Below are 13,356 nucleotides of genomic sequence, written 5' to 3'. Positions count from 1 at the left end.
TCAAATCAATTTTTCGTACTGTATACATTGTCTCATTCATTTTATTAAAAAAATACTGGTCTGATTTGGCTAAATTAAGATTGATAGAAACCAGCAATCAACTGTAATCATACGGACTAGTTTAATAGTATTTATCAAAGAAGAACCAGATGGATGGACGTTTACGTAAACTGAAGCGTCGATTAGCTGAAATCTCCATTCTGGTGTCTTGATATGTGGCAGATTTTTAATTTTCAAAGACGAGTAATCAGCAATAGGACTTCATGCGTGAAATACCGTCACAATTTTTTTGCTAACATATAGAAAATTCTTGAGAAAGTGCGAATATAGAAATTCACTTGCTATATTTCTAATGAAATAAAATGATTGCCAAACTTTTAGACAGCGCGATGGAGATTTCATTTTTTGATACTAGGTACTCCAAATTACCTGCATTGGTAGTGAAATCATTCGCAGATATATCCTGGTTCTACTTTTGAAAGAACGAAAACCATTCATTAAGAGAATCGTATTTCATTAAGAATCATATTCATATAGATTTTTCATTATTATTTCATTATTCATTTCATATTCATTAAGAGAATTCATCGTATCTTTTTTCTATGTAGAACATTAAATAACATTGAAACGTAAATTCGCTGAAAAAGTCCCTAAAAAACACATGCTGATTTTGTGATCATCGTGGTACTTGTTACCCCTTTCCCTCCCAAAAAGAAACTGTTTAGCGCATAAAGATGTGATGAATCTAAATTTTTATAATTCGTTTCTTGCTCAGGTAAAATATTGTTCTTCGGTTGATTGAAAAATGTTTTAAATTGAATAAAATAGTAGGCAGTTTACGAAATTAAGAAAAAAAATTTATTTCACAGAATAAAGGGAGAAAAGAAAAAGAAAAGAAAATGGTTGAAAAAATGATAAAAAAAATTACAAAAAAACACAAAACTTTGTACAAAACCAGAAAGACTTTTGGGAATGAGCCAGCAATTCATCGAAGATTAACCAAGAAGCACATCTACGAGAGACTCGGCTTCACCTTCGAGTAATCACTAATTTACCAAAACTAAACTATTATAACATGAAATTTTATAAGAAAATGAAAAATATTTCAGAATAACCTAGAGTAATCTCTTTGGCTACGGCTACCTAATCATCAAGTATAAGATATGGAGTTTGTGAAGGAAAATTCTTACATTTTCGATTTTTTTCGGGGTCGATGAAGGAAAAGAACATGGCACCTATGGAGGGCTTTTTTCTTTGGACTTTATTTTAACTTTATTCTATTTCTTCTCTCTGACACAAACTTTCAAGAATCGGTGCATCAAAAATTTAAATTCAATTTACCTTCCGAGGTGTGTTCAAGGAAATTATAAATATTCGGGCACTGCCGGATACATGTTACTAAAATACCCATTAAAGGAGATCATTCTTTGTGACTTTCATAGCCTAAAAAAAAACCGTCGACTGCGAAAAGAGAAAACTTGGGTGCTTGCGAGATAACTGATGTGAGAAAAAATCGGAAATGCTAAGAAACACAATCTCGAGGAAACATTTTTGAATAGGAGGACTAATTATTTATGTGCCGAAAACTCCGCAAGCAAGATTACGTTTTACAGTTAGCCTCAGGGATTTCTACCCACAAAAATCACAACTTATAGATTAGCATAAATGCAACACAACTTACATTAACATAAATGCAACACAACTTACATTAGCATAAATGCATTACTGTTACAAATATCGCGGCAAATCGTATCTTTCTAGTATGTACTCTCACAACGGAATGATTAGGTAGACCAGTTATTGGTGTCAACATATTTCAGATTATACACATGATAAAGAGCATAATAAAAATACATACGGTATTTTTTAGAAATTTCCTTTTCCAGGATGGAGATTGTGGATGAGACAGAAAAAATAAAATTAATCTAACTGACTATTATGACTAGGCATCAAACATCGTTCGATAATCTTAAAATATACTCATCTTATTTACATGAGAGGTAAGAAAGCTGAGAAGTTTGAAGATCCGTGGTCTCGGATTCTTTAGCCAGTGGCGATTTTGTCTTAATAAATTTAAGTATGTGTAAAAAAAAAATCGATTATTTCGATATTTAGATTATAATTCGATTCAAAATCGATATTTTAATGGATTTTAATGGAGTATTGACAGTGTTGCCAATTTGCTAGAATCACCACTGTCTTCAGCAACCGTTTGGATGGTGATTATTCTCCTTCCGTGAAGTTTTAGTGTGAACGTTAAATCGTTAATGATTGCGACTCGGAATCTTGAAATCTCGAAGTATCAAAATCTATGATCCAAAGGCCATAAAGATCATCTGGTTCGACAGATTTTGCATCACGCCATAAATTACTAAACATGTCCTTGCATCGCAGTATGGCTGAAAAGAGTGAGTCCACAAGTCACATCAGTGAGAGAGTTTACTCACAATTTGAAGAGACAGTCACTCGTCAATGAAATGACATGTAATTTTAAACAGCAGCTTGGGTGTGATAGCAGAAAAGATTAAATTAAAATAACTCAAAAGTGGAGCATTGATGAACGGTTCATGACGAAATTTGAAAACTGAACTCTTCTCAATTCTCGAGTCGAGCAAATATATGTGCACTCACTTATCAAACCATAAAAAAATAGAAAACGGAAATGAATTTAAGAAAATGAGAACAAAAATTATCCTTCTCAGTGCTTTCAAATATGAATGAAGCTATGTCACATTTTTAGATACAAAATATATAATTTGATTAAGTAATTTCTGGAAAACAAAAATTAATTTACAATAATCATGAGATCAATTACAAAAAGATTGATTTTACCTAAATTTTGGTAACATCACAGAAGTGCTTCGATGAAGGAATCTTGCCTGGTTGGGTGGATGGTGGTGAGTAGAGATAGCTGAATCCAAAATGTACTGACCTAAATTAAGGCACTTCTTCAAATTTGTTTAGAATATCCTATCATCACTTTTTTTTAAAAAAATAAGTAAGGGGCCTACATTAATTATCTAAGGCAATTTTGGACCTTTTTTTGTGAAGCAACTGTTACTCTTTCAACGACGTCAATGAATTTTTGTACAGTTAAAACAACAATTGACACTCAGCAAGTTCGAAATACATCCGCCTATTTACAAAAATCCATAAAATATATAAAATGTATGATGAAGACATTGAAATGGAAAAATTCAAGTATTAGTGCGAAAAACAACATTCCGTTCTAAAAAGATCTTGATTCCCTAGACATTCTACAATATTGTTCAACTGCAAAAATTACAAAGATACGTGTAAAACCCTACAGAATTTACAATCAGACAAGAATTTCACTATAGTAAAACAACTTTTAGATTTTAAGAAAAAAAAGAAGAAAAAATACAGAAAATGCACACACACTTTGAGCTTTCTAAAAGATAAAAACACAAATTCAAATATTTACACATTTGCTATGAAATAATTATGCCTTATTGAGACACGCATAACAGTATGTAAAATTAGAATAAAAATGCAACAATTTCTTACAAAAATAAAGAGAGAAATAAAAGGGAAAGTTATAAACAATATTTATATTCTAAAGGAAAATCTCCGAGAGAGAGAGTTTAGAAGTGAATATCGTTTTGCGAAGGAGGCTTTTAATAAACTGAGGGATTTCATAATGTTTCCTTTTCTCTATTGACATAAAACTCTCAAACCACGTATCTCGTTCCCTGAAGTTTTCTTCAGAACCTTTTTCGAACAGGGAGGAGATTCACGGAAGTTCTTGAGAATTGGCATTAAGTGGTGCTCCCTTTAAAAAAAGTAAGACAGGAAGTCTGCAACGTTGCAAACCGAGAAACGTGGTTTGGTAGTCTTACCATCTCTGTGTGTTACTCAGGTTTTTTATTTTTTTTTATTTTTTGTTGGGATAGTATTGATATAAGTGGGTTGTCGACTATTATAATTTTCAGCTTGAAATTCGTGAGTCCATCCGACATTTTCAGCGATAGGAACCTGAGGAAGTTTTGAGAACTTTAGTACGTAAGTCTAAATGAACATTTTTTCAGAGGAAGAAAATAATTTGAGAACCCCTAGAATTCTGAAGCAAAAGAAATAAGCTGAAGCCAGAAAGGAAAAGAAGGAAAAATATAGGGATTTGAACTTAAAAATTACTATTTACAGGAACCATGATGCGACAGTTTGCTCGTCCAGCACCAAGATTTTAAATACGTAAGAGATCATGATGGAGCCAGTATATTTCCCACAAAGCAGGAGATTTGAAGAGAAAAATGTAATGTTACAAAAAGGAAAGTTTAAGAAGAAATTAAAGAGTAAGTAGAGTTGAGATTTGAACGATCGACTGCATGACAACCTCTCATTTTGGCAGTAGAAGGTGTATCGCCTCAAATTGAGAGAAAGCTAATATCAATTGGATGTGTGGAAGTTAAACAATCTTCCTTGAAATTTGCTGGAAATATTTTGCTTGATTTAAAGGAAAAATTGACTGATATATTTGAAATTCTCTAAGTTATCTTTTTAATTTTTTGTTTTTAAAGAATATTTGATTTGGTTTTCTAAATTTTTTCTAACACATAGAAACTGCTGATAGAGACTACTGGAAACATTCAGAAGTTTAAAGTGGTTCACGTTTAATTTTTGAAAGCAGTCAAAAGTGAGTTTACTAAAGGTGTGGTTTATCGTTCAAATCCATGCTCTTATTTACACATCAGAAGAGGTCAACATAAGCATTTATAATTTACATCTTTAAATAAGATAAAATAAAATAAAAATTTATACACATGTATGTATACAGAACAGAAAATAATTTACAGAGAAATCAACATCATCAATAAGACACACTTAAAATATTTACGGTAAAATAAAAATAATTACAAGCAATAACCTTGCAACAAAAACAAAAGGTCATACAATTACTATCAATTTGTTAACTCATTAATTTTTGATTTCCAGTCATTTCCTCTTTGAAATTATAGTTTGAAAATAAATGCATAACGAAAAGTCACACTTGCACTCCATCTTATCTATTATTTTTTGAGCTCAAAATTATGACGGGGAAGATCAACAAAATGACGGTGGTCCAAACTGGTCCCATGGTGGCAGGAATGAGAAGAGAAAAAAGATGTGACGCCTTCAGCTCCATCGGCAAATGTCGCGAGGATCTCTGAAAATAAAAACGCATTAATGTGTAAATGTATGTAAATAATAAATATTGTTAGGTACACAAAGAAAAAACAAAAAATTAAGTTCCTCGCTGTCGATTAGTTGAGGGAATCTGAAGATCCTTAAGGAAGCGCATGATCATACAATGTACAAGCCTGAAAAATAAATAGACCCCCCCCCCCCCGCGTCCCGTAAAAGTCATGTGAAATCCTTATTTTTGATTGGTGGGAGACAATGTCTCTCACTGACTACTCTGAAGCCTCAGTGATCTTGTGACTGATAAACAACGGGATGGCCTGATTCGTCCGGCGATCATCGCACAGATTGAATTTCAAAATTGATAAAAAGATGGAAAGTACAAAGTTCTTCTAAATTTAAGTGATTACTATTGATCATTGTGTTGATTCACTCGTTCTCTTTCCTCTCCCATCATTTCTCAAAAGGTTGTATCTCGCAATAACGCCCCTCTCTTCGGAGCGTATCGCTTACTTTTCTAACCTTGCGTTAAAGTCTCCAAGCTATTGATGAACTCAATGCCTATTACGCGTCGGGCAAAGAAAAGTTTTAATGGCAACTTACTGAAAGCAAGGGAATGGGTGAATTTCTCTACAAACAACTCGAGATATAGTTAAGAACTATGCTTGTGCTTGAAAATTCCAAGGGAAGTATTTTGTATTACTCCAGCGTATGGAACCGCCTTGCGGCATGCAACACAACTTGCACATCAATGACTGACTGCATACACGCCCTATTGAAGGCGCTACTAACGCGAGCCGCAATACGACGAGAGCACCTTGCACGGTCGGATACGAGCTCATTTCGTGCGAGAGAACGATTTTTTTTACAGAACATGATGTGATCAAAAATTATTCTGCATAGTGCTTTAGTTTTTCTCAAAGTGAGAGGTTGAGTCTGGGCTATAAAAGTATGAAAAGGTATAGAAAATAGTACTTTATTGTTGGAGAGGATTCCACAACACATCCAATATTTTCATAGACTTTGCCTTGGAAATCCTGAAAAACTACGACGAGGGAACGCAAAATAATTCTAGCACATAAATAAATGAATTAATTTACGTGCAGTTGGCAGGTTCACTTTCTTGCTCATTACCTCCTAACTTAACTAATTTTTTAACCTGGTGGCTAATTTTCTGGTCTCACTGGAATCAAGAAAACATTGGGAATCTGGTTAGCAAGCCTCAAAATTTTATAAATTTCAAGCTTTCCATGCGTACTTAGTGAGTCTGTTGATACTAACGCTGGAATCAATATTGTGTGTACATGCCATGTGAGTTCCGATCTATCATACAGCGTGCATGTAGCAGTACAATCATCACGACATGTAACCAGAAATTTGATAATTTTTAATTTTACTCTTTTAATTTTCAAAGCGATGAAACTTGTCATTTGAACATCGTAAATTATTAGAAAATGACCCTTCGAAAAATAAGGAAAAATTGCGATTTGAGACTTCCATATCAAACGACGGTTTGTGGCAATTGTATTAACTAATCACTCTAGATGATTTGACGGCTGCCCTTTTGTGCCCTAAAATCTCCATGACCTAACCTCAAAAATACCAACATGTCCGTACTCTTCCTGTACAAGTACTCTAGCCCAATTGGATTACATTTTGCAATAGGGAACCACTATCTCGGGCTCTTCTGTAAAAGCACCTTTCTGCACAGGAAAACCAATGGCATATATGTTGTTTCTAAAATGAGCCAGAAATAGTGGTTCCTTTTTGCAAAATGTAGTCCAATTAATCCCCAACGTTTTTCACCGAAAAGATGGAAAACTTATGAACTCGACTCACCACGCTAAGGTTGGAGCGAAAATCCTCAGCAATGCCCCAAAACTACCAACATGTCCGTACTATTCCTGTACAAGTACGCTAGCCCAATTAATCCCCAACGTTTTTCGCCGATAAGATGGAAAACTTATGAACTTGACTCCCCGCGCTTAGGTTGGAGCGAAAATCCTCAGCAATGCCCCAAAACTACCAACATGTCCGTACTATTCCTGTACAAGTACGCTAGCCCAATTAATCCCCAACGTTTTTCGCCGATAAGATGGAAAACTTATGAACTTGACTCCCCGCGCTTAGGTTGGAGCGAAAATCCTCAGCAATGCCCCAAAACTACCAACATGTCCGTACTATTCCTGTACAAGTACGCTAGCCCAATTAATCCCCAACGTTTTTCGCCGATAAGATGGAAAACTTATGAACTTGACTCCCCGCGCTTAGGTTGGAGCGAAAATCCTCAGCAATGCCCCAAAACTACCAACATGTCCGTACTATTCCTGTACAAGTACTCTAGCCCAATTAATCCCCAACGTTTTTCTCCGAAAAGACGCGGAAAACTTGTGAACTTGACTTACCACGCTCAGGTTGGAGCGAAAATCCTCCGCAATGCCCCGGAGCTCCTCTCCGACCTGGGTCCACCTTTTATGGCGGGTGTGCGGTTTTCCGGGGGCTGGTCCGGACGAGGGCGAGTCGGCGTCCTTGCTCGGGAACTTGGTCGTCGCGGATCCGGGTACGAATCGTCGGGGCAGTGGTTCCGGCCCCGACTGCGACCCCGGGGGTGGTCTCGGCGGGGGTGCGGGTGGGCGGAGGTGGAGGTGGCCACCCCCTCCCGCGTCCACCCTCGCCACCGTGGCCACTGTGAGATCAACCTGCTTTGGCGTGTGGTAGTGGCGGTGCCGGCAGTGTCGAGATCCATTCGTTTCGGCGGGGTCGTCGCGGGCTCCGATCGCCGACCAGGGGGAGTGAGCCGTCGCTGTGGCCGCAGGAGGGTAGTTGGACATCATCGCGCTCTGCACCAGGTCTGGCAGTGCCAACAGCCGCGCTTCGAAACCGGTCAAGTCGTCATCTGAAACGAAAAAAAATTCGGGGTTGTTAGGAGCGGCTTTTTTAAATAGCAGTTTTGGACAGAGAATGGCAGAGGAAAGGTTGCCGAAGAAGGTCTTGGATTGGGTTCCTCCGGGGAGAAGGCGTAGAGGGTTCCCAGTTCTAACCGAGAACGAAGGGATTGAGGTACACATGGATGGACATCTAAATTAAATTTCAAGTGTTTTCAAGGATGGTCAAAAATCAAACGTTTATGTCAATTAACGTTAAATGCATGTGTGTAATGTATGAAGCACGAACGACGATTTGGACTTATTTATGCTGAAATGAACTATGTCGCACTTAAACCCTATGCACATAGCTCCTTTTAGCAAAAATACGTCCATTTTAAGTATGTATTTTAGAAGTTTCAGTACTTAGAGAGAGGGGAAAAGGCCTGTCCTATGAAGGGTCTGAGTACAACAATCATACATGATGTGATGTTTAAGAAATTTAAATACATTTCTGCAATATCCCGAAATTCTAAAAGATCCAAGGACTTAAAAATTCGAGAGGGGATTCGACTGTAGATCGCAGCTTTAAATCAAAGAGAAACTCCTTAGAGAGAAATTATGAGGCGGAGGTAGATGCCTCGAGCGTGGTCTATCGTTTCATTTCCAGGGGCTTTTAGCTCTCTTCGGATCCAACTTGTCTATTGGCCTCTACGCTTGACACCACTAGCTGCAGCTAGACCGCGGTAATAATGTTTTACTTTGGTCCTGAAAATATGATCAAGACAGTTAGTACCTGCAAGATACTGTCCGTTTTCTTGCGATCGTATACCTGAGTATATGTGGTGGAGTCAGATAAAATGGCTCTTGAGGTGGAAAAAAAAAAATAAAAATAAAAATGAAATAATCGTAACACTTTATCTCGTAGTATAATACAGACAATTTTATGTCATTATTGTGGCTGGGTAAAAACACATCTAAGCCGAACCAAAATTCCAGCAAGTTGAATAATCCCTAGTTACGGCTAAACGAATATTTTTCGCTAATAATAACTGGCGCCTTAAAACCGGGAGCCGGGGGTAATTGGGTCAAAACGAGCGGTAAATTACGATAAGATTGCAGCCGGAAATGAGATGAATGTCCGCACCGGTGATGCAACATCGCGACGATGGACGATGCCGTTCGTCGATCAACAATCAACGCTGACCGCTCAACTAATGGATAAACCACGATCCTGGGCCGCTATCAGCCTCGTCGCTGATCCAGAAATTCGCAGTTCATTGTGACTATGACACGCTTGGCGCGTTTTGCATGTTGCAGCGAGCGGCACGCACGCACATTTTCGTACTATAAACACGGCACGCGATCGCACCAGCTTCCGACGAATCGTTTGAATGAAGTGATCTTATCGGGAAACGCTCTGACCGACTTTGATTCAATCCGGATAGAACCCGAGGTGCCATCACGAATTGACCAGATTTACGGTTCGCTATGTTCACAGCTTGACGGGAGGGTGGAAAAAAATCCGCTCCGCAATACATAGAATCGTACTTTGATGGTATTTCGATGGGCAAAGAGCGAAATCACGTATCCCTTTTTTCGACGTTGCAGACTTCCTGTAAACCTTTCTTTTTTATTCTTTAATTAATTGAAAACCTTCCCGATTTTTTCTTACTATTAGCAAAATATTCTGCCTACATTTCAAGTTATGAAGTTGACTTGTTTCCCCTCGAAAAAATCAGATAGGAGCGGAAATTTTGAAAAACTGTAATGCAGATACGCGGTTTTGCACTTTACTCATCTATAAACACCACAAAAATGAATGATATGTGAATAGCTGGATGAGAAAAAAAGGCCTGGCCGCGATTACGCTGTTCCAGATAAAATGTTACCTGACAAAATTTCATGACCGCAGCTAAATTCTTGATTGAGATATGGAATTTTTTAAAAATTTAGTGGTTTTTTTTAAAATTTGTATTGCAATAAAACGACGTTCTCTGTTACAGTACAGTAGAGATGAGAACATCGACAAAACTACTGCTTTGTACACATGTTGCAAATAGGAAATATGTTCATGTGGTTAAATCAATATTGTTGGCGATTCGCACGAACTAAACAATGCATGTTATTGCTATTTTTTTTCTTTAACTTTCAAAAACAATTGAATGGCTGGCTTCGAAAATTCCTAGACTTCACGGTGACGTATCAATTTTCTCTCTGCATATTAATTTTATTCGAAGAACACCGGCCAATATTTTCGATAGGAACGTTCTCCAACTTCATATTCTACTCCTGATAGCAGTTATTGAGAAATCATCAAAATTGTATCTTTATTAGTTTTATTTTTACCGGAGTATTACGTAAGAGAAGACCGAAACATCGCAATACATTTTAACAGTTCTCGAAGCAAGCCATTCGATTGTCTATACGGTCGACGTCTTTAAAGAGGAAACTCATTTGCTCGTAGAAATAATTTACGACGTAGAAAGTCAACTAACTTCGGAACTTCATAATCGATCCTGCTTTCGTCCTGGCAACGAACCACAGAAACGAAGAAAGGTCTCCAAGTGTGAGTGTGTGTGTATAAGCGTAAGAGGGTGTGTGTGTGGGGGGGAGGGGGGGCTCGATGCACGATGCAACTGTAAAAATGGGGTCGCGATTCCAGATTCAATAGAACACCTGCACCTGGACAGAGAGATCCTTATTCTATTTTTCTTCTCGAGTAATCTTCGCACATTTGGGCAGGCCCGACCCCTCCACCTGTTACCACTCGGCTACCGGGCTACGCACCACCTTCCTCGGAAAAAACCGCGCATGTGAGAGGGTTTTACACCGGAGTTACGTTGTTTTTGCGTGGCGGAGCAGCCCTCGAACCGAAATCCGAACCCTCGACCTTGCCCCACCCAGACCCCGGTTCCCTCCTCGGCATAATCGTGTTGAATTTAAAACAAGTTGCTGGAGGATTTGTTTGAATAGTTACATGGAACTATAGGGGTTTTTTCGTCTTCGGATGAGCCCCTCTCCTATCGTCTTGCGCACCTGTTGCGCAGTCCCCTGTCTGCTAGACCGTGTCGCTCTTTTACATTTGTGTTGACTTTGCGCAGCACGAATGAAAGGTCACGAGAGCTCCCTTGCGTCCTTTTAAAGCAGCGATACGTTTGCTGAATTTTGTCGTTTTGGTTTATTTATTTATTTTATATGAGAGTCTAAGAATTCGTACTAAACTTTCAAAACACAGCCTCTGGTGCGATTTTTTAAGCTGCGTTCGGTAAATTCGGTCAGTTTTGTTTCCCGTGGCTTCTGAAATGCGCACTTTCCCAATGCAATCACTGTGTAATTGACCGGTTAAGCAGGAAGGAACCTGGCCACATCAGTTATTGCCAAAATTAATTAGGCAATTTGATTTTTTATATGAAAACGGTCGTGCGGATTTTTGAGCTTTCGGTAAATTTCCTGCGTAGTGCGAGGAAAATTCCTTAAAATTTTCAAAGGAATTCGCACAAACGTTCTCTCGTAAAAAATTAAATTACCCACTTAAATTTGACGATAGGTGATATAGCTTTGGTTCCTTTCTGCTAAACGCGGTCCACTTGAAACTTCATTCAATTATTTCATTCGTTTCCGTATACATACTTCAAATTTAAACGAAAAAGCAGCTTAAAGATTATGATTTGCATCAATTATTTCAAACCCTTCATTGTCCCATAAACAAACATTCAGAGTTGCAGGATGCTCGAGTGTTGAGCTTACTTAAAAACGCTGAACTAATACTTATAATCTTGCCTCTAAATTTTATCGTGGTTTTATCGGGTAATTACGAGTCAAGTGTCAATCACATCTCGCCAGGCCTCAGCGCTGAGTGATCCATTCTCTCTCTCTCTTGCGTGGTTTTGCTTACAATGTCTACTGATCGATGCTTCGACTTGAGGACGTGTTGATGAGGTCGATGGCTTCGCGCAACACTGTTCCGTTTTATCATCCATTGACAAAAAGTGGCAGTGACCTATGGGCTCTCCATCGCTCCCCATCTTCCAGAGCCTGGGTTGGATATAATAATGTATGGATTCTGGGTGATATGCATGGTTTAGTTATTATTTGGAGCAGTTAAGAATATGAGTAAAAAGTGTGTAGAGCAAATATCCGAATTGATCCCGCTTACCGATGAAAGGTGGAAAGAGAAACGAGAGGACACATTTTGATTATTCACCTTTATTCAAGTCATCCAGAGCACAATCGTGTTTTTTTTCACTTTCTTCAAAATTGATTGAAAATACTTAAATGAATGTCTCTCAAATGAGAGTGTAACCGAAGAGACCCAATTTATTATTTTAAGAAAAAAGGAACGCTATCGGGCATGTTTTGCACATGGTTTAACCAGAAGTAGCCTAATTATATCAGAGAGTGAAAAAGAAAAAAAACGTCAGGCGTCAATGTTATCGTTTAGTTTTCGAATTGAAAAAACGAACGAGAGACATATTGCAAGTGAAATGCAATTAAAGCCTGATTTCGGTTGATTTGTCCACATGGTAGTTGGTCTAATTTTACAAACATACATATAACAACAGCTTCACAGCTCTCCCTAGCGCTCTGCGACACCTAACTGCCGCAATATCCTGTCCTCCCACAGTCCCTTAGAGATTTGGCACTCCCTCAATTAATTTGAAACACCCTATCGCCATCCTTTCACTAGGCGTCCCTCCGTCTCCTCCCGGGAGGTATCCAATCAAGCGTCTTCTTTAGAACCTTTTCAGTAGATATCATTTTCGCCTCAGATTTGTTTTCCAGTCAGCTTTAAAAAGGAAGAATATATCTGAAAATCTGCAACATCGGAGGCCACGATACGTGGTCTCGATACCAATCACGACCGCGATGAATCGCGCCGAATCCCGGGGACCATCCCAACGTGATGTTCCACACGTAGATGTAACGACCGCGCGGGCGCGAGGGAGCGAGGAACAGATGGCCGGCGATGATGTGGAGTCGTCGAGGCAGACAGCGCGGCGCGCTTCGAGTATGTGTCGGATGCGGCGGAAGTCCAGAAGCTCGACAGCTATCAACAATGACAGCCTTCGAGACGTGTCTCGAGAGCGAATTGAATTTCCAATTAAAAGTTTATCGGGCTCACTCTCAAGACATCGCTGCTTCGTGCTGTGTTTCTTTGGGTCGCTCTGCATATTCGTAGAATTTCACCACGCGCGGCTCGGCTACACATGTAGAGAAATGTCGTCGTGCTTCGTCCCGGACTGGCTGAGGGGAACACAGGCGTTAGCTTTCGGGACCTCCACATTGAGGAGCGCATGCCGAACAACATAGGATATTAATGCAGTATCATAATTGGGGGACTTGGGGAATA

At 38.8% G+C, this 13,356-nt stretch overlaps 1 protein-coding gene across 1 annotated transcript in view; it reads right to left on the bottom strand.

Annotated features, from left to right (window-relative positions):
* Positions 1-835: 835 nt before the first annotated feature.
* Positions 836-13,356, bottom strand: part of LOC109031693 (uncharacterized) — a 41,078-nt gene continuing 28,557 nt past the window's right edge. Inside the window, exons 2-3 of the mRNA XM_019043363.2 lie at positions 7,545-8,035; positions 836-5,164 (exon numbers count right to left, since the gene is read on the bottom strand). Coding sequence (XP_018898908.2) covers positions 5,021-5,164; positions 7,545-8,035 — 635 coding nt within the window. The 3' untranslated portion in view covers positions 836-5,020. The remainder of the gene's footprint in view (positions 5,165-7,544; positions 8,036-13,356) is intronic.

Source organism: Bemisia tabaci, chromosome 5, assembly GCF_918797505.1.
Source record: "Bemisia tabaci chromosome 5, PGI_BMITA_v3".
In the NCBI taxonomy this organism is placed as follows: Eukaryota; Metazoa; Arthropoda; class Insecta; order Hemiptera; family Aleyrodidae; genus Bemisia; species Bemisia tabaci.
This window is presented reverse-complemented; position numbering and strand designations above follow the sequence as displayed.